At 36.2% G+C, this 22,201-nt stretch overlaps 2 protein-coding genes across 2 annotated transcripts; both read left to right on the plus strand.

The window, feature by feature from the left end:
• Nucleotides 1-825: 825 nt before the first annotated feature.
• Nucleotides 826-12,992, plus strand: LOC117922290 (receptor-like protein 4). Its single transcript, XM_034840372.1, has 9 exons — nt 826-1,114; nt 1,186-2,229; nt 2,743-2,893; nt 3,565-3,636; nt 5,625-5,693; nt 6,569-6,637; nt 7,134-7,211; nt 10,367-10,575; nt 12,500-12,992. Exons 1-9 carry the CDS (start codon nt 1,033-1,035, stop codon nt 12,616-12,618), a joined length of 1,893 nt encoding a protein of 630 aa, XP_034696263.1. The 5' UTR covers nt 826-1,032; the 3' UTR covers nt 12,619-12,992.
• A 7,812-nt stretch (nt 12,993-20,804) lies between these two features.
• LOC117913907 (AP2/ERF and B3 domain-containing transcription factor RAV1) lies at nt 20,805-22,155 on the plus strand. Its single transcript, XM_034829026.1, has one exon. The coding sequence runs from the start codon at nt 20,817-20,819 to the stop codon at nt 21,951-21,953; it is 1,137 nt and encodes a 378-aa protein (XP_034684917.1). The 5' UTR covers nt 20,805-20,816; the 3' UTR covers nt 21,954-22,155.
• Nucleotides 22,156-22,201: the final 46 nt, after the last annotated feature.

The following is a 22,201-nucleotide window of genomic DNA, read 5'->3' on the forward strand; positions in this document are numbered from 1 at the left end:
CGTCACGGGTGTATGCTTATTTGGACAGTAGTCCATGTGTCGCTCCCGTGTCCACATCGCACTATGCGAAAAGGTGACATGGCGTTGAAATCCTGGCACCACGGCTAAATATTTGTCCAAACTCCACTCACATTTCAATTTAGATTTTAGATCGATGTTACATGTCTAATCACTTTTTTTTTCATTTATTATAATTTTGGCACTTTCCAATAATTCTTTTTTATATTAATAAAAAAATTTAAAATTTTGAGAAAATAAAAATAAAAATAAAATTTTTCTATATATATCCATTATGGGCCATCCCTCTTAGGATGATATTTCGATTTTGCCTTTTTATTCTAATTTTCCTGATACTCATGAATGAAGGGTTGAAATTGAAAAAGAACCAACGCTCTTAACGGTAGAATTGTAATGCTGGCCTGGGGTATCATGGAAGGAGTTCGCTTCTACGCCAGCTCAGTGGCACGTTTATGGAACCCTTTTCCTCAACTGTACTCTTCGCACATTGACTCGCTTTGATTGTAAAACTAACCGTCATTAAATCACAGCACCCCTGCATGCCCACCACGCACTGGACTCATTGCACTGCTACATCACCTAGAATCACGGTGACGTATGCCTCTGCTGTGTAGTTTATCTGATCCCACTCAGGCCACTTCCATATCATTTTTAGGGTCAGCTCTTGCACTTGGCTCCACTCCTCATTAAATGGGCACATCGCCTTCCTCTTTTCGTGTCGACGTGGCGGGATCCTATTGGATTGGGAAGGGAAATATTGGCGACCAACAATCACAATTCACAACAAGGCCCAGATCGATCCGCATCCAAACGGACCTTCTTCTCATGTACTTCACTGGGCAATTGCAATTGTAGAGAATCCAGAGCGCCCCCAGTGAAATTGGGAATGGTCTCAATCGGTCTTCATTTTCCCCGCTAATTTCGCCACTCTCTCTTTCTAGACATTTTTTTCTTCTTCTATCTATATTGCCTTTACTCTCTCTGACTCTATGTCCGAAAAGTTGGAGTAAGAACATGTTGGCTTTCGCGGTCTTCTTCTTCATTCTCCCAATCCTCTTCTCGCCATTGTCATCCTCTGAAGTTCAATATCCATTCAGTAAGTCATATTTGATTAGCTTTGTTTAACTAACTTTTTAACTGTAACTAACCGTGGTTTTTTTAGTGCAGATGTTTCTTACAACATTGACTGCGGCGGCTCCACCAATTCCGTCGACCAGTTTAACAGGACTTGGCTCTCCGACCGCAACTACACCGGTGGTTCCACCGGCCTGGTTTCCGAGCCTCTCCACTTCCATCCGCTCCAAGAGAAGACCATCCGATTCTTCCCTCTCTCGTCAGGGAAGAAGAATTGTTATATAGTCAATCTCCCGAATGGACGGTACTACGTGCGCACGTTTACGGTGTACGACAACTATGACGGGAAGTCGCATTCTCCGAGCTTTGACTTGTCAGTGGAGGGAACCCTAGTATTCAGCTGGCGGTCGCCGTGGCCGGAGGAGGTCAGCCAACACGGGGCCTACTCCGATCTTTTCGTATACGTCAACGACGGCGAGGCCGACGTCTGTTTCTACAGCATTGCAACCGATCCTCCGGTAATCGGCTCGCTCGAAATCATCCAGATCGATGCGTACTCTTACGATTCTGCCACAATTGGTACCGATCAGATTCTGGTTAATTATGGACGGTTAACTTGCGGCTCGGACCAATGGGGGCCGGGGTTCAGCAACGATACCGATTTCTTTGGCCGGTCCTGGCAGTCCGATGAAGAATTTCGAGCAAAGAATTCAAATATTAAGCGTTTATTGACTTCGAAAAGTATAGCTAATACGAATAAATTACCTAATTATTTTCCGATGCGATTGTATCAGTCGGCCGTTACGGTTACGGGAAATGGGGCATTAGAGTATGAATTGCAGGTTGATGCGAAATTGGATTACTTGTTGTGGTTTCATTTTGCGGAGATTGATGCGAGTGTAAATGCGGCTGGGAAGAGGGTTTTCGAAGTGGTGATAAATGGGAATAATGTGACTAGGATTGATGTTTACCAGCGGGTTGGGGGTTTTGCTGCAGATAATTGGCATTATGTTGTGAAGAATTTGAGTAATACTCTATTGACTGTGAAGCTTGTGCCTGTTGTTGGTGCTCCTATACTTAGTGGGCTTGAGAATTATGCTCTGATTCCGGCGGATCTTTCAACGGTGCCTGATCAAGGTATATTGACACATGTCCTTCGGGCTTGAGAATTTGATTTCATGTTTTAATCATTTGGCTGTTGCCCTAGGAATGATTAGCATAGAGAAAACAAGAATAGTAGGTACATGACTTTTTCCGTGATTGATTTATTGGCATATAATTGAATAAGTAAATAAACATTGTGCATATTTTGTATTTTTCTAAAAGAACTGTTTTTCTGACTGTTAAAAAAAATGAAAAAGAAACCTGTTGTATTTTTAGAAAATTTTCTCTAAACACATGTCCTTGATTTCTGGAAATGGGAGATACTAATTTTTTGAAAATTTTCATTTGCATTCTTTTTTACAAATGAAACAAAATGATATCGATTGACAAGTTTTGATAAAATTTTTGTTGCTGCTGTCCTCTTCAAAATGCCTAGAAATTTCTATATGTATTTTGTCAATGTGAAACCAATGGGTCCTAATAATGTGGGAAACCCTTTATTTTGCAATGTGATGTGTGGTTTAATTATTGGGCATGTTTCTCCAGTGATTGCTATGAGAGCATTGAAAGAATCTCTTCGTATTCCGGCTAGAATGGGTTGGAATGGTGATCCTTGTGCTCCTACTAATTGGGATGCTTGGGAGGGTGTTACTTGCCATCCCAACAAGAAAGAAACTGCCCTTGTGGTATCTCAAATGTAAGCACTTTCTTCTCTTTAACCATATTTTATCACTAATGTCTGAGAGCGTGGAATACATTTAAATGGTTATTTATAGATATGATTCAGGTAGAAGATTCGAAAACAGTGAAGCTGAAAAGATTTTATATATTAAATCTGATGGTTATATCACTATTCACCTAGCACTTTTTCACTAGAGAAACCTAGTTTACTAGTTCAAGGAAACCTGACAAGTTGCACTTGATCTTTAAACACAATACTTGAACTTAATATGCATCATGAGGTGTCTTATAGTACTTCAATTTATTTTTCTTTTCTTTATTTCATTATGATTTTCCCAGCAGTTACATTTCTATTCCTTTTGCATTTTGCTGATTTATGGTTTTATTTATTTATTTATATATATTTTTAAGTAAGAAATATTTTCATTGCTTTTAAAGAGTTGTATTCTATCATTGACAAGATCTTTTTATAGGAGGATGTAGTATTGCATCTTACTATAATATCACACCATAAGCTGTACTTGTTAGCATCGGCACCATTAGTTAATCACGGTAGTGGTTTTTTTTTTTCTTCTCTTCATGTCAGTATCTGTGTGTTTGCTTTTTTTTTTTTTCCTTCTTTCTTTACTTTATTGTCTCCAAGATTACATGCCATGCCATAATACTTATGTATATTTACTTTTACAGAGATCTGGGAAGTCAAGGCTTGAAAGGTTTTATTAGTGATCAAATTGTACATTTGTCAAATTTAGTAAGCTTGTAAGTATCTCAATTAACTTCTTGTCCATTTACTGTTTTTCATTGAGCATATAACTTATGCATACTGAGAAAAGAGTTGCTTTTGTTGTGATAGGAAATAATGTGTCTTATGATATAATACTTACAAACCAAACAAAAGTGTTGGGGTGCAAGAATGTTACTCTTAAGCCCCGGGATGGGACGCCCGAATGATAGCTCTTAGAATAGGTTTACAGGGTGTGATGTCGAGTGCTATAAAAGGTTTGACCAACCCTCATTGGACAACAATTAGTTTTCAGATGAGATGGTCAAAGCCACTTCCAACAAGTGGGTATCAAAGCCAAGGGTCATGAGTTTGAATCATGGGAGTTTCATGTTGGGGGATGGATTATTGGGATATAACAATGCCACTTAAACTTGGGGATGGGTCACCTAAATTATGTCTCTTAGAATAGGCCCAGCCTATGAGGTATAAAATTGGATCACTTGAATGATGACTTTTAGAATAGGCTCACAAGGTGTGATAATGGGTCACCTAAAAGACGACTCTTAGAATAGGCCCACAAGATGTGATGTCAAATGCCATAAGGTTTGACCTACCATTGAATACCAATTAGTTTTCAGATGAGATGGTCAAGTCCGATCTAACAAAAAATTTGATCTACCCTAATTGAACACCAATTGGTTTTTAAATGAGATGCTCAAAACCCGATCCAAAAAAAAGTATGTTGTTCTAGATGCTTTTATAATTTTGTAGCTGATGTATGCATATGTTTAGCACGACTCCATTGCTAGCAATTGGAGAGGCACTTGAATGATGGCTCTTAGATTATGCCTGCAGGATGTGATGTCAAACGCCATAAGGTTTAATCTATCTTTTTTGAACACCAATTGATTTTCAGATGGGATGGTCAAAGCCTGATCCAAAAAATTATGTTGTTCTAGATGTTTGTATAATTTAGTGATTGATGTATGCTTATGTTAATGCCTCCTAGAATACACCCACAGGTTGTGATGTCAAATGCCATAAGGTTTGACCTACTCTTTTGAACACTGGTTGGTTTTCAAATGAGATGGTCAAAGTTTGATCTAACAAAAAGTATGTTGTTCTAGATGCAGTTGGTGGGGCACTTCCATCACATGTTGATACCCCATGTTATCCCTGCCTGTTGATACTTCTAAATGGACATTCCCAATCTATCTGAATTATTGCTACCTCTAACTGCAAGGGAACACATTTGCTTCTCTCTCTATTCTTCATTTTTGGTTGCATGGTCTTTTCTTGAGTAGATGAACCTTTTGTTTTCTCTTTTTTGCTTTCGGTTATCTTCATAGAAAAGAAGGGAAAAACACTCAATACATAAGGAGTTTAGCAAAGACCTGAGATGAACGTACCTTAATGCAACCAGTACCTCACTATCTTAATCGGTACAAAAAAGCTTAAATTTTTTTCCTTTTTCTTTTTTAATTAAGAGGAAAGAAAGGCCTTCTTCCCCTCCATAATTAGCCCAAAAATACAAGGATTTTATCATCACTAACTTCAAGCTGCGTAGAGATTTGATGTTTCTACTCCTGCACAGAACCAAAAAGATGTGGAGGGATTATCTTTATATCTTTGCTCAATTAGGGATATTCATCTCATTTTGCTATTCTATATGAATGTCTATCATTGACCATAGTATGCCCCAACTTAATCCAAATAAAGAGATGTGTAATTCTATAGCGCCTAAGCCAGCAAAATATGAAGATGGTTGATGATCATATCGGAAATATATGGAAATTACTAATGGTCATTTTTCTGTATTTTAAAGAGTTCCATATTAATATTAATTTTCATTTGTATTATTATTTTTATTTAATTTTTTGATTTTAAGTTGATTTTTTTTTTTTTGTTCGTTGTATTAAAGGTCTATTTACTCAATTTATATTTGTGGTGTATATTCATGTTAATATGTTCTTTTATGGATTGGTTTAACCATTTAGAAATGTCCTTTTTTTTTTTCTTACAGAAACCTGAGTTCCAATTTTTTGGAAGGTACTCTACCATCTGGGCTTGGTCAAGAGTCTCTTGCAAGATTGTAAGTATTGCAGGTTTCTAATAGCACATACTTTTGGTCCAATTTCTATATTATTTTATTTGTATTGGAATCTCCATTGACTTCTTGTTGGATGGTTTTCATTGAGGATCACTTTTCATTTCTTAATTAAAAAAGTTTACATACTTTTTGCAATTTTACTTAAGCTTTAAAATCGCTTTTTCTCTTCAAAATAATTGGTCCATGGTCACAGTTCTATTGAAACAAACACACTGTCACATGCACAAACGAACATTTCAAATCTGCGTCAAATAGCTTGATTTTTGGTTATAGAGGGACATTTCATTTTTGTAGGTTGCTCTGGTTCTATTGTTCTTCCTTTAATCCTATTTTGCTTTAGGGGCATAGATTTCTTGATTTTGAAACTTATTCAAACTTTAGGTAGTTAAAAAAATTGGATGTCATATTTCCAAGATTCAATTTCATATTTAAATGAACCTTGTAATTGTAAGAAAGTAGGCTTTTTATCTATGGAACTAGCAAAAAAATAAATGAAAAAAATGGCTCTAATATTCTACAACTAACAACTCATTTATTTTCAAACCAACCCAATTACCATCTATTATTTGATTGACTGATACTTTAAATTGGAATGATAAATGAATTGTCAATTTGTTTCCTCTTTGTTTGGGGCTTTAGCTTATTTCACTCTATTCCTGGTCTGCTGGACACCACCATGAGATCTCTATGGTTTTCTTATTGTCCTTTTTTTGTTTATATAGGTGTTTTTTTTTTTTTCTTTCTTTTTTTGGTCCTCATTGGGACTTGAACCTGGAGCCTCCCACAAGTCCACCCCAGGCCTTTACCAGTTGAGTGAAGCCTCAAGGGCTTAATGATTTTTCTTATTGCCTTTGCAGGGATTTGTCAAATAATCAGTTAACTGGGTCCATACCAGAAAGTCTAGCTTCTTCAAATCTGCAGCTTGTGTAAGTGATATGCTTGTACCTGTTAGTGCTCCTTTGGTTTCTTAGTTCCATATTTGGATAAAATAGGTATCTCCACCATGGTGTATGCTTTTATATACTCTACCAGCAGGATTTCCATCAAGAGCTGAATCACTGGATAAACTAGACTAGTTGGGATTATTGCAGTCAGAAGTTCATGTATAACAGTAACTACCAAAAAATAAGTAAATAAAAAGACAGATATACCATCACTCATTGATTCATTTCTGGCTGATTCTCTGCTGACATTCTCTCAAGTTTTCCACTTGTATTGAAAATAAAAACTGTTGACCATCCAGACGGAAAAAAAGGAATGAGCTATCTAATTTAACCCTGAAGAGGCTGGATAAAGGGCATGCTTTACAATTAAGTAAAGCATTGCATATTAATTGAACATAAATATTTTTAGATTATCTTTTCTTTTTTCATTTCATATATTGATTCTGCTTTGTTAATATATTTTTTTCTCCTATATCAGGCTATTGAATGATAATTTATTGGAAGGGAAGGTACCAGACAAACTTTTTTCAGTCGGTGTACATGGTGGATCTATTGAGTACGTCCTACTTTAATTTTGCTGGCTTTAGTTAGTCTTTGTTTAGTTTTTTTATTCAAGGCTTTCGGGGAAAAAACTCTGTTGCTTGTATTATTCTCTTCTGTTGCCTACTGCTAGTCTGATGAGTAGCTATAAAAGATCTGATGGTTTACATTTGGAAGCCTGGCTTAGAAATTCAATATTTGATTTTTTGCATTTTGCAGATCACATGGCTTATAACTAATAATGACAAAACTTAGGGAACATTAATTTATATTTAGAAAGTTAATTTTCTTCAAGTAGGAATTCAACTAGTTACTTTTACTGAACTTTGAAATGTTTTGAACCAAAGTTGTGGAAACTTCTTATCAATGCCATTATAGTAGTTAAAAATGTATTATTAAACATGACCTCATGAAATTCAAATCATAAAATGGGGTGGGGGGCGGGCTGGGGGTTGATATTGTAAATACAATTTTTGTACATATTACATAAATAAAGACTCTGGTTGGAAGGAAGGTCTACATCAAACTTTGCTGTTAGAACTTTTCTGTGATCCTTATTTATAATCTTCCTCAAAAATTGATTTACTAGAAGTCATTCATGTCGATTCGTTCCAATGCTTTGGCTCCTTATAGTTTATTGACAGCCCTCCACACTCTTCTGAAAAAGGTCTTTCCAGCCATGCCTCCCTTTCTAAAAGGTAAGCAATCACAGTGCATCCACCTATCCCCATTTCTTACACTGGATATTTGCTAGAATGCCACACTTTGTCCCCCATCACCTTTTCTGCCTCTGGAATTACCCCCTCCACTTCCAATCTCGACATGTGGTCTACTATTTTCCCTGCATTGGATCTTCTTTCTTCACCATGTTATTGACATCTTGAGTGATCTTTCTAGGATGCTTCAATTTACCTCTGGTCTTCACTTTGTTATCCATGTCAACCTGAAAATGAAGGTTTCACACTTTCTTGCAGTCTACTTTTAAGCCTCACTTACCAGGTGTTGTTTCCTCTTGTCAATTCTACCAAATTATCAGTGCTGCCTTATTCTATCGTCCTTCAAAACCTTTGTGGTTTTTTTATTTTATTGTATTTTATTTTTTATTTTTTCCAAAAGTAATATTTCAAAACATAAAATGTAAGGTTCCTGATTACTATTTAACTTTCTCTGGATAATGATTGTTCTCTAGGAAAATATTCTCAAAGTTGTGTCTCCCAACATAAGCTACACTTTCAATAAGGTTAATGCATGGTTTATAATTGGCTTTGAAAATGCTTGCTAAAAAATTTGTATGCAATTTTATTATTGTATGTAGGGAGGAGAAATCTATCAAAGCTTTTCTGAATATGTATTTTTTGGTTATTTGTTCATGTAATTCTATCATCAGAGAGATGAATCCATCAAAGAAAACCTTAATAAATGCTAGGGTTGCAACTTGGGCGTGTTGGTCAGGTTGATGGCTAAACAGAACCCAACCCGAATTTAGAAACAATCAATCCAACCCTACCTCTAACCCAATGTATTTAACCCAAGCCCAGCTCAACCTCATTTTTCTGTACTCGGATTGAATTTGGTTGGGTTAAACTTGGCTTGGTTGAATTAGATTTAGTCGAGTTGATTGGGTTACATTATTCAAAATCAATCCCTAGTGTTTTTTAGAGAACTTTTTTTATTTATTTATACCAAAATTTAAATAGTAAACAAGACAATTTCAAAATAGCAACAAAAAAAATAAAAATAAACTTATATATCTTTCTAAAAAAGTGAAAAAGAATATAATATAATTATAATTTGATGCTTTTCTTAAAAATCTAAAAAGAAAATAAATATTATTAGACAAGATAATAAATATTATAAATCTTATAAAAACATTAAATCAGGTTAGGCTTAGGTTGTTGAACCTTGGCCTAAGCCCAATCCAAATTGAGTTCGGATTGAAAAAACTTAACACAAACTCAACCCAAGTATTGAAACTATTTTGTCCAAGCCCACCCAAATTTCGGGTTGGGTTAGGGTTGAGTCGGGCCAACTCACCCAAGTTGCACCTCTAATAAATGCTGAAATGTTGTGCATCCCTTTTTGTCATATTTCTTCTCTTTTTCTTTTCCCTCATGGAGACCAAGACACTCATATTTTTCTAACCTCAAATTAGTCCTCTGCTGACACCTTTCTTGTTTCTCATGTAGCCACTAGCTACCAGAAACTTCCAATTCTTGGTCATCTTCTATATTTCTTAATTTAATCAATATTAAAAAAAATTAGTTATTGCCACATCATCCCTCTCTACCCTTCCTTCTAACATCAATTACATTTTACCTTCTATCTAAATATCAATCAAACCCAGTCCTCTCTTATCAAAACCAATAAATCTCCAATTTTCCTTTTTCCCTGTAAAATTTGACTCTATTAATAATAATGCCTTATTTTTCTGAGATCTTGAAGGCTTCTAAATCTACACAATATTTTCCTTTCCATTTACTTTTTTCTTAGAGTTAAGCATCCTAGGATCATGACTAATGGTGGGAAAGAATGGTTTGCCTCCCTATATTCCTTATTTCTGAATCCTGATTGTTTATGTTTCTCACTCTAGATCCTATGTTATTCCTGCTGAACTGCTTCTCAGTGTCAAGACCTTGGAAACCCAGCCAGCTATTGAAACTTGTGATTCTGTGGAGGGACCTAATTTGAAATGTCTTTCTTCTTGTCCTATCATTCCCTCATAGACAACATTCTCCATTTACATTTGAACCCAGTGATCTATAAAATTAACTTGAAAATGGATTTTCTAATTTATATATAGTGAAACTGAAACACCTTTCCATACTAAAGGGCATTAATTAGAAAATGTATGAAAGTTTGGCCTGAATACTTTGTATACACATCATGGTTGTTTGTAAACAAATCCAAATGGGGTTAACATAAGCATTATAGTAGTAGCACTATGGAAAAAAGTCTGTGACTATATAAAATGACAATCATGATCAACATGTGTTATATCTTCTGCAATGCTAGAGGCAGTGCAAATGGTATCAATTAAGGAATGAATGCAGTATCATTTTATCTGCACCTGATGCTACTGTAGCAATATTGGTTCTTCTATAAATCTTTTGAAAGCACAGTTTTTTTCATTGTCATTTCTCTTTATTAATGAGCTCAATTTTTCATGTCCAGTCTCTCTGGTAACAAAGGCTTGTGTGGTGTTTCACCTCTGCCATCATGTCCTTTGTTCTGGGACCATGGCAGCTTATCCACTGGTGGTAAAATTGGAATCGGCATAGCATGTTCGGTTATCTTTTGTGTGCTTCTATTGGTGATATACATATTCTGCATCAGGAGAGGGAATGATGATTATGACTTTGGTCTACCCCAAGATTTAATGTGTAAGTTTGATCTCAAGGGAATACAGACCATCTTCTGTCTTCTGGTTCTATTTGCTGCATTTGCTTGTATTTGTGTGCTGTCATTTAATCTTCCCTATTATCTGATACAGATGTTGTTAACCTTAGGCTTTTAATCAGGTAATTCTTCACAAGAGTAGAAAACATCCTCATATAAAATATATGAAGACTAAGGCTATGTTTAGTTCCCAGAAAATTTAAGGAAAAATGCCAAGGAAAGAAAATTAAATGAAAAGTAGAAGGAAAGAAAAAAGTGAAGGAAATAAAAAATAAATTTGAAGTCAGTAAATTATTTTTATGTGCTATTTCAAACTTATTTAACTTATTTTAATTTTTATGCATAAAGATTAAATAATTTGAAAATACATAAATTTCTACCAAATTTTAATTATATTTATTTTCTTTCGTATTTTCCATAGTAAAACCAAACATGAAAAGATAATTTTCCTTACCATTTTTTGTTTGTTCCTTAGTACTTTCTTGGGAATCAAACGTAGCAGCATTTTCTTTTAAACTTCTGGAGTATGTGATGATAACTGCTTTAATGGCTTTGGCACTTAAGCTGAGTTGAAGAAATCAACTTGAAGAATCCAAAGAATGAAAATAGTTCTCTGAAGATTTGATAAATTCATTCAGGCAGACACACACCAAAGTAATCATTTTCTGAATCAAGTTGCAATTATGAAAAAAACACAAATATGGCACCAATTAACTTGATTTTGTTCCTCAACCTGCTTGAATACTAATACTCTCCCAATTTCTGAACTGCAAATAATATAGTATGATAGATTTAAGGTGAACTTTGAACCCCACAAAACTTAAAATGTAAAATACGCTAAAACCCAGAGTTGGAAACTATTATGGACCTCTAAATAGGCTACAACACACCACATTGCAAATATTCTCATTTTGTATCACTAGCACTCTTCCTCTGCATCTAAGTCATTTTCATTAGTGATACACTTGATTAAAGTTCTTCGGGAAAAAATTGTGTGAAATTTTTACCCTTTGCTGTAAAAACTGGAATTCCTGGATATAGTAATACATAAAAGAACATTGAAATATAAAATCTGAAGTTTCCTTCGTGTATAGATCTTCATTTGGTACAGTAGCAGTGCATTGATTAAATTCTGAAGCTTTCAACCCAGTATTCATTTAGCAAACATAAATTAAAATCAGCTTCCATAATCCTCAGGTTCTCTGTTGATTTGGAAGCATCTGTTCAGACTTCGATGACCACCTTGGTACCCATGAATGTTGTAGTTTTGTACACAACATCACCTAAGAAACAATGCTAACTATGCTGTCGTTGTCCAGAACTACTTCCACCTTGTCTTTCTCGTCTCCATCTGATGAAGCCCCAAAAAATCTTGTACTTTAAAATTGCATCATTGCTTTACAAGACATCCCTTATGGTCTTATATCTGGGGTGTGCTTCCTGATTGGTCCCCTCCATCTACTTCTATTTATATAGATAATGACATTCTGCATGATAAGATAGAATCAAATATATATTTGGTAAGGTGTCTTAATTAGCTAGGTGAGACCTAGTGAAGTTAAAATGTTTTATCTTTTAAATTTCATTTTTTTAGTTTCTTTAAATAATTAAAAGTAAATTTAATTTAATATATTTAATTGGAAAACAGAATAGCAAACATGCATGTGACAGGGATTTTATTAGGTTGGAATGATTAGTCTGTTAAGCACCCAAAAGCTGAGGATGATATGGGTCCATAAATGGAGCAACATTAGCTGTTAGATTACTTAGTTTTAAGTGCCAGCTTTTGTTTTTTAATTGAACAGGATTCACTCACATTCTAAGATAATCGAACATTGTGCCTAGTCACTCCATTGAGACTTACGATTACTCTCTTTGTTCTTTTTATTTTTTATTTTTTATTTTCAGCACTAGCTGCAAAGAGAAACAAGTATCAGAGACAGAAGTCCTTAATGCTCCTTGAAATGGAGAGCCAACATGCAAAAGGATTCCCATCTACTTTGAATCTGCGATCAGAGTCTTCTTGAAAAGGAGAATAATGATTTTGACAGTCCTTAGATCACAAAGATGGTGTAGAGAGAGGTCATGAACCGCAACAATACAAAACATTCAGATACACAATGAGTGGCAACACTGCTTTATAACAATATGACTTCATGGGTTTGGCTTTTTCAGCAATTCATCCCTGAATGGGGTCTTGGTAAGCCACACTGTCTGTAAAATGCAATGTACCTTTATGGGTTCTTGAATGAACCAAAAAAGTCATATGTTCCCCAATGTATCATACCAAAATTTTCAGCATTTGATGAATATATGATCAGAATCTGAGTTTCAATGCATGTAAATGACAGACATATTTATATCTAGTGGGCCCAGATCCATTACCCCTCTGTTTCGTTGATCCTTATCTCAATTCCATGCACAGATTGGTGGAACTCTGGATTATAGATAAGTTTACAAGCTCTCCACTGTATTTCTCTAGTTAACAGTACATTTTTGGAATGCCATTGGTGGCCTCTGTCGTAATAAGTGGAAGACCCATCTCCACTGCCGTAGTCCTTAGCTTAGCTACATGTGCTTGTTTGTAACCTCTTTTACATGTGCACATGTTGATACATAAATAAAAGAATAGATGGCAGAAACACGAAAATATTCAGTGTATGTTTCTTTCCTTTTTGTGGAGGTGAACTCATGCTTTTGCAGACTGGATTTGGATTTGAAATCACTACCATTCTAGTTTGGAATATGCTTAACCTATTCCTCTTTAGGTGCTTCCCCTCATATTGGTATATGAAACTGAGAAACACTGTGTGACACTTGCGCTTTATGGAAACTGAAAAATACTGATGCATTTATGTTTCGGAATTCAACACATTTGGATCCAGATTCATACTTGATTAAACTTTAAACCCAATAAATATATTTTCAGTAGTTTGACAAACATGCAAGGTCAAAATGATTGCATTTTCCCATTTAATGCATGCGGGAGCCAAACAAGGACTAGGGCATGCATTTCTGTGGCTCGATCTGCAAGAAAATTCTTACTCAGACCCTGCACGGAAACACCCACTTGAAGACTATCATTAATTTCAAGCCTAATCTTGGAATCTCGCATGGTTCCCATTTGGTTTTCTGAAATGTCAGAAGGTTTTAAACAGGAGAGACTTTGAAGATTACCATCAGAACCCCACACCCACGTTAATTTTATTAATATTTTTATTCTGCTTTCTTCATGGTCATGGGTCACTGGGTCACTGGGTCCTGTTTTGATGGAAAAAAAAAAAAAACTGTACCCCAGATCCAGACCCTACCCAACCTAACTCATGTTCGGCTTATATCATTGAAGTCAGAAATATTAACTCTGCGTTTTGGACCCCAGCAAATGGGCATTAATCCCTCGGTTCACTGTTGGATCTTTAATGCAAGTGTGTATATACTATACACAAATTAATGGCTTGGAGAGCTTGTGTGTTATATTTCCACCCCCAAGCTCCCGATTCTGTGTTCGCCCTTTGACTATGAACCCAAAATTTCAAATTTTAAATTCCATAAATAAATAGGTAAAAAATAAAGAAACTGAATCTATTCTCTTATTGGTCAAAGACTAGTGGATTCTTCTTGTTGTAATGTATTTGCTAAGCAAATTTCAATCAATTATTTAAGACTTTCACTTATGGTAGGAGCCAATTCAGCCACATAGTCTTGTGGAACAACAAATACTATCATTAAACTAATGGAGAGCAGATTGGGGCTTGGAATGTTACTGTTGAAACGCCCACCAAAAGTGAAAAAAAAAAAGGAAAAAAAGATGAGAATGATGATGAAAAGTTAGGAAGTTGAGAGACCCCACAAAGGTGGGTGAAGCTTGATCCCAATTCACCTTAAAATCAAACAGCAAAGTCGGACTACTATGCTGACTTTTTCTTTGTGTTCTAGAGCAATGCAATAATTTCCAAATTCAGGAACAGCCATGGCAGAGCCCCAACTTTGAAAAACAATGAATGTCACAAACGCGTGATGAATGGGAAAAGTCCACTGTATTAGAACCAGGAAATTGCAAATCTTGGCATTTTGTTGACTTCATTGACCTCGATATACGTTCACAAGACTCCTATCCAATTTCTCTTATCAATTTTTTATATAAAAATATGAATATAATGCAACTGGTGGAACAAGTAGTAAAGGGGTTGATGAAGACTGAGTGAGGAAGATTGAATGCTTATCTGCAACAGAAGAAAACAAAGCAATCTCTATTTGTAGTACAATGCCAACTACAATCACCCTCCCCCAAGTGGCCTGTTTTTATTTGACTTAGCCTACCTTTGGCTTTGGGTTTATGCGTGCCATGTCGGCAACATATATAGTGCCTTCTTCTATTACTATAATGGGTGTGGATCCCATTTGAGTTGGAAAAAAATGGCTTCAGAGATGACCTTCTTGCCATTTTTTATTCTCTCTTTCTTTCCATCCGATTTTGTACATGTGTTTGAATGGTAGCATTGTGTGTTGACTATGACTAGGCCTAGGACTAGGACAAATTTATATGTTTGTTTCTAAAAGATTAAATTCCTAGAGTTGTATATGGTATGATGCAGAGGAAGGGTTGGTTACTTGTATGGGCATGGATGGATCATCATCATTGGTGAAATGAAATGAAATGATATGAGATAAAAGAAAGTGGATGGGTCTTTTCAATGATGAGTTGATTCATGTTAAATTAGGTGATGGCAGCACTTTTTGAAATTAATGGAATCAACAACGAATTGTTGAAGCACACCATCTCTCATGGCATGGCAAAATACCCATCATGAAGGGGAAATACTTTCCAAAAACTACCAATACCCTGTTTTTCTGAACTTGAAAAGTCGTTTACATGCTCAGTGTTTTCCCAAAAGCAATTCTAACATTACTCATTGATTGAAATTCCTTCAGATTGCCATTGATCTTATTTTCAGACCGCAATAAAGTGTGTACCCATCACCCCCATGACTGATTTTGATTGAGCCAGTTAGGGAAAAAAAAAAAAAAAACACCCCCCAAGTTGCACTCTGTTGATTAGGTCAAACAAAATGTGCTGGTGATTTGAGAAGTGGGTCCCTTGAAGAAATCTAGAAGGAGAATAGTAGGGTGAGGTGAGCCAGTTTCTGCAAAGGAGCAACATCATCCAGTGTGAAACGAAGCTGGAAAAGAGGAAGACAACTGTTCCTTTTCCTCCCAAGTCTCACCTCACAGACTCACAGCAGGCACCACCCCTATATTATAAGGGCAGCCAGCCTCTCTTTCCTCCTCTCTGACACCACCCCCTTAACCAATGGGAAGAGTTATGTGGCATACAGATGTTGATGGGTCCCATGGATGACCAATGGAGGTGTTTGCACTAATGCGCTTTAGTCAACAAAAGCAACTTAACTTCCAAGTAGGGTGTGCCCCCACTTAATTGCCTAGTGGCTCAAGTAAACCCCATTATTGTTTTTGTCTGGCTTCCTTACAACAATTGTTTGGCCTGGCTCTTCCCACTGGTTTGATTTTCCTTCCTTGATGGAATCTTCTCTAATACTACTTGCTTCCCTGTTTTTTTTTGAGTCTTTTGACCACTTTTGTTCCATACCTTGCTTACAACTTTTGGACTACCATTTCCCTTCCAATAATGGGTGTGCTTGGGGTTGGGGGTAGGTTTTTGTTTTTGCCTTTAACAAGTAACAAAATCCATACATTTTCACTCATTTTTAGTACTATAAAAAGTTTATTAAGTATAAATAACATTTTTTGTAAGTTAAAAAAATATTAAGATTTTATTTGATAATATTACGAAAAACAGTTCCGAAAATCAACTCTTCACATAGTTATTCAAAATGATTTTTAGTTATTTTATAGTTAAAAGATAATTAGAAAATTTTAAATTTATTCTAAAAATAACATAATTTTCAAACAAATTCTCCAAAAAAAAAAATTTTTTCTAACGAAAATTTGTAATTATTTATACACTTTTCAATTTTTTTTTTTTTTTTGAAGCAAAATGAATGAAAAAGTCCTCCATAATAATGATTGGTAATTAGATTTAAAAGGGAATAAATAGTGAAAAATAATAATTATAATTTTGCATTAAGCCCCCCTGTCCAAAATAATAACAAATCTTAAATGCTGAAAAAAAAAATCCATAAATAGAATCATAGAGAGTTGAAAAAATGAAAGAGATATTACGAGGCAAAGATAGATAGATCACGTGGAGGTCAGAAATGGAGGTGCCCCAAATGAGCGTGGTTAAGCCAATAGAGACATAGACTTTATTAAATAGTGATTAGTATATTAATTAAAATTAGAGATGAAGTTGTACAGCAGGCGCACATAATATCACGTGGGTTGACCCGAAAAGGTGGGTCTTTGTCCACGTCGGTAGAAGATCAAGCAATCAAGCATCAGTCAAAGATTTACCGGTACCACTCGTTTTTCTAATTATTTTTATTATTTTTTAAAAAATACTTGCTGATTATTAATTTATTAATTAATTAATATTAAAATCGTAGTTGTAATGTGAATGTGTTGAACAAACGAGTTGGAGTCTTGGAGGAAAAGAAACAAACAAAAGCCCTCGAATAATTTGCGTGTTGTTGACGCGGCAGAAGCTTCCACATAATCCAACTCCTACTCCCCCAACACAACCCACCACCCCCCCTCCCTTTTTTTCTTTTTCATTTTCCCTTTTTTTTTCGCCTTTTTAATTTTTACTTTTTAAAATTTAATATGTATTTGACTAATTTTATTAAAATATCCTATAGTTTATGAAAAAAATATTGTTTTTTGACTCATTTTCGTACTTAATATAACTCTTAAAATAATAATATTGTCTTTTAAAAATTACGACTTTGATTTTAATATTGGGTACTGGATAAACCAATTTAATAACTTAAAATGATTTGATAACTTAATTTAAATTATTAAATAAATTAAATATAATCGATAAATTAAAAATAATTTTAAGTAATAAATAAAAATAATTAATTTGCTCTTAAGTTTATATATTTATTTTACTTTTTTATTTAAATTCATCCTAATTATCCTCATGATCTCTTTAACTCCACGATCTTCATTATTACTCTACATTTTTTTATATTACGTTAATTATCAAATAATTGTAATACTTAAAATAAAAATTAATTAATAAATTTTAAGTTAATAACTTAAGTATAATTTAACTTAAAATCAATTTAAATCACCAAATAATAAATGTTAAGTTTTACCAAATACTTAATAATTTTTAACTTAAAAGTAATTTCAAATGTATTTAACTAAATCTAGACATGGGTGTAATGAAATTTACTATATATTAAAAAAAAATTCTAAAAATATCATGATATTATAATCACCACAAACTTCAGACATTTCAAACTTGACACAATTTTCTCCACCTTGCATTAAACTAAACCATGCATGAGTTGTAAATTGAAATGTACACGTAGTCCCAACTTCCGTGTCAAAGGGGAGGGTGTATAAAATGTGGGATCAAAATCCCAAAACCACAGAAAAGCAAGAATCGGAATCAAAGATTACATTTATATATTCTGTGGTGTCGTCACAAACATGTTACATTTTTTTTAATTTATTATTTTAAAGTAGGTGATGTTGCAGGAGATGGAAATAGGACTTGGGCGTGATGTTGGGTGGACACAAATCTTAAGTCATCTCCAACTGAAAATTTCCTCTAGAGGCCTAAAGTGGCAGTATCCACTACCCCACATATTCCAAATATTTTAAAAGCAGATAACCACAAAGATTATATACCAGTTAATTAAAAGCAACAGATATAGATGAGCACATGCCTTTTCTTTTCTTTTTTATTTAAAAAAAAAAAAAAGATCTTTTGGGGCATACTAGGCACTATCTCAATGGCAATCCATTCATGACATATGAAGTTGTGTTCGTCACCCTCATCCATCACCATTTTCCAATAAGTAAGGTTAAAAGGGCCTCACAGAGGGTGTGTGCAACACGATTGAAAAGGAAATGTACCAATATCTTTTCGGTAGATTAACTTAAAAATTAAAAAATTAAAAATAAAATATCGATAGAGAATGATAAAAGGGAGTTGAAAAGTCATGTTTAGGAGAAAGGTAAAAGGGTTTTGTATGGACAACACCCAGAGACAAACCATGATAAATAGATGGACCATTGAGAAGAAGAGCTTCAAAAATCTAACCCCATTAGCAAAGAAAGTGAAGTTGATGATGTTTGATGATTAAGGGCAGGAAAAATGATGAGTAGAGGAGCACCAAACAGGGCATATATATATATATATAAACCCTCTCTATCCGATGGAGAATTGTTTTGGCTTATATGCTTATAATTAGCAAATTATCCTCCATGCCTCCAAATCCTGGCTGTCCTGAGGGGTTTTTGACCAATTGATGCCACCATTGGTGGGATCAAACGCGTGACACCTGCAAGATAATATTGATTATTATTCAACATTAACAAACCCCTTATATGGTGTCTGTTAATTGTCACGTTTGGATTGTGACACAAATTATACGTCACTAATGTTGGGTGATGGCCAAACCATGGCACACCACTCACCCCCTTCAATTACATCATCCATGCCTAAATGTGAAAACCCAAAAATATCCTCATTTTTTTTTTTATAATATTTAAATTTTTTTTTTTTTGGTTTATTATTTGGAGTGTACTATGAACAAATTATGTACTTGATAAATTAATTTGTTTAGTTTACTATAAGGGTGAGGTGGGGTTGGGGGAGAGGGGTCCATTGAAGATGATAGAGTTGATGTACAAGAAATAATTCTCTCTCTCCCTCTCTCTCACTCCTCTCAATGACAACCCACGTATTCACACGTTTTCTCCCACTTGTGGGGAGTGGCCGTCGGCCCATAGCAAGGAGCACCACAATTTCTATTTTCCGTATCACTCTACCACAATACCGTACGTCTACTGTTTTTGAAAATTAAGGGAATTAGTGATTAATTAAAGACAATAAAATCTAAGACTATTTCTATTTAAGCTAATGCTTGATTTGGAAAGGAAGAAATAGAGATCAAAGAGAGGAATCTGCCAAAAACAGTGGGGGCCCACATAACAAACCAATGGCAGAAAACTCAACTCAACCCAACGCAACCCACCGTCTCAAGCGCCCGGTTTTATCAACTTGCATGTGGGGCCATCATAGAAACCAGGACTGATCCGTACAAAGCAGCCCACAATATAATATCATTTCATGCTCATCTTCATTCGTTGTCAGATGTGATAGCGTGGGTTGCCCTCCCAGGACAAAACCCAATCACGGCCGCTGATCGGATGGGAGTGGGGGGTGGGGCGAGATGAGGGTAGGAGATGGGGGGAGGGTGAGAAATGGAGGGTCAAGATGTGGGAACAGGGAGGAGGTTTGTGAACGTTGGTTGGAAATGATGGGAAATTGGTAAGGTACTATTAAATATTTCAGAGATACTAAGGTGAACCTAGCCAATAAGACAAACGAAAGTTAAAAAGAACGAATGGAAGGGCGCCAGGTAAGAAATATGGGAATTTCTTGTTGGATGATGAGCTTTGTCTTCATGTCTATCCATCCCTCCTTATTTAAACGCAGGCCCACAACCCATCCTAGTGGAATGAACCAGATGTATGCATTTCTCTATCTACTACTACAAGTCTACAACTACAGATTCAATATATATATATATATATATATATTAAAAAAGAAATAATGGGATTCTTTTTATCTTATCTGATGGGTACAGAGAGGGGGTGAGTTGATCAAAATGTAGCGTATTATTCGTGGGTGCTTTTATTACACCAATAATATAGGGGGATAAACATGAGGGAGAGAGGGGGAGGGAGAGACCATGCTGATGGTCAGCAGTAGCAGCAAAGCTCAGGGGGGATGAACTTAACAAAAACACGGTCCACACTCATGTGAACCCCATCAAGTTGCTGCTCTGGGCCCCACCTCACCATACACAGCCCACAACACGCACATACTAAGACCCACACCATCCCCCCCCCCATGAATCTTCCTTCTTCCTTACGGGTTGACCCACCACACCCACATCCCCATATCTCTTTCTCTCTCCTTCTCGCTTCTCCCAATTGTATTTGTAAACCCCCAATTTTTTATTTTTTATAATAAAGATTATTATAAAAATAACACTTGGAGATAGGAGAAGCTACCCCCGCGTCTCCTATATATAATACTAACTCTTCCACCCAACCCAGTTTCATGTATACCTCTTTCTCATCTTCAGAACAACGCTCCTCTCTTTTGCTTGTGTCTTTGAATATGGACGGAAGTTGCATAGATGAGAGTACTACTAGTGATTCTATTTCAACGTCGCTGCCCGCTTTATCTGCTCTGCCGGCAACCAAGTCGCCGGAGAGTTTGTGCAGAGTTGGGAGTGGGACGAGTGTGATACTCGACTCCGAGAGCAGTATCGAGGCTGAGTCTAGGAAGCTTCCCTCGTCCCGATTCAAGGGAGTGGTGCCTCAGCCCAACGGACGGTGGGGTGCCCAGATTTATGAGAAGCACCAGAGGGTGTGGCTGGGGACGTTCAATGAAGAGGAAGAAGCTGCCAAGGCTTACGACATCGCGGCGCAGAGGTTCCGTGGCCGCGACGCGGTTACTAACTTCAAACCATTGTCGGAGACGGAGGAGGACGATATCGAAGCCGCGTTCTTGAATTCTCATTCCAAGGCGGAGATCGTGGACATGCTGAGGAAACACACGTACAATGATGAGCTGGAGCAAAGCAAGCGAAACTACGGGTTGGACGCGAATGGGAAGAGGAGCCGAGCCGAAGGCCTCATGGCTCCATTCGGGTCAGACCGGGTCACCAAATCCCGGGAGCAGCTCTTCGAGAAGACGGTGACGCCCAGCGACGTGGGTAAGCTAAACCGGCTGGTGATACCCAAACAACACGCGGAAAAGCACTTCCCCTTGCAGACTGGAACCACATCCAAAGGGGTGCTTCTGAATTTCGAAGACATGGGCGGGAAAGTATGGAGGTTTCGATACTCGTACTGGAACAGCAGCCAGAGCTACGTTCTGACCAAAGGGTGGAGCCGGTTCGTGAAGGAGAAGAACCTTAAGGCGGGAGACATTGTGAGTTTCCAGAGATCGACGGGAGGGGACAAGCAGCTGTACATAGACTGGAAGGCCAGAAACGGCCCGACGAATCAGATCAATCCGGTAGAGCCGGTGGAGATGGTGAGGTTATTCGGAGTCAACATTTTCAAAGTACCCGTAAATAGCAGTGTGGTTGTGCCTGACAATGGTAGTTGGACTGGTAAGAGAATGATAGAAATGGAGCTCCTGTCCTTCGAGTGTAGTAAAAAACAGAGGGTAATCGGAGCTGTGTAACAAAATTTTCTTTTTCTTTTTTCTTTTTTCTTTTCCCTTTCTTTCCCTTTTCTTGGCATGTTGTGAATGTTGCAAGAGGATGATGGAAGGTGGAGGAGGTGGAGGTGGTGGTGGTGGTGGTCAGTGGTGGTGTAGTTGCAACTTGCAAAAGGTGATTTGTATATTATAAGACAAAAAGCTGAAGAAAGCTTTTTTTTCTTCCTTTTCTTTTTTCCCCTAAAAAAATGAAAAAAAAAAAAAATTAGAAT

This window comes from Vitis riparia, chromosome 1 (assembly GCF_004353265.1).
Source record: "Vitis riparia cultivar Riparia Gloire de Montpellier isolate 1030 chromosome 1, EGFV_Vit.rip_1.0, whole genome shotgun sequence".
Classification (NCBI taxonomy): domain Eukaryota; kingdom Viridiplantae; phylum Streptophyta; class Magnoliopsida; order Vitales; family Vitaceae; genus Vitis; species Vitis riparia.

What these genes read in the sequence shown, in the direction of transcription:
- LOC117922290 (XM_034840372.1), top strand. Translation starts at nt 1,033, where the DNA reads ATGTTGGCTTTCGCGGTCTTCTTCTTCATTCTCCCAATCCTCTTCTCG. An exon ending in GCCCTTGTGGTATCTCAAAT is followed by an intron (nt 2,894 to 3,564) that starts GTAAGCACTTTC and finishes TTACTTTTACAG; the next exon opens with AGATCTGGGAAGTCAAGGCT. An exon ending in TCTTCAAATCTGCAGCTTGT is followed by an intron (nt 6,638 to 7,133) that starts GTAAGTGATATG and finishes CTCCTATATCAG; the next exon opens with GCTATTGAATGATAATTTAT.
- LOC117913907 (XM_034829026.1), top strand. Translation starts at nt 20,817, where the DNA reads ATGTATACCTCTTTCTCATCTTCAGAACAACGCTCCTCTCTTTTGCTT.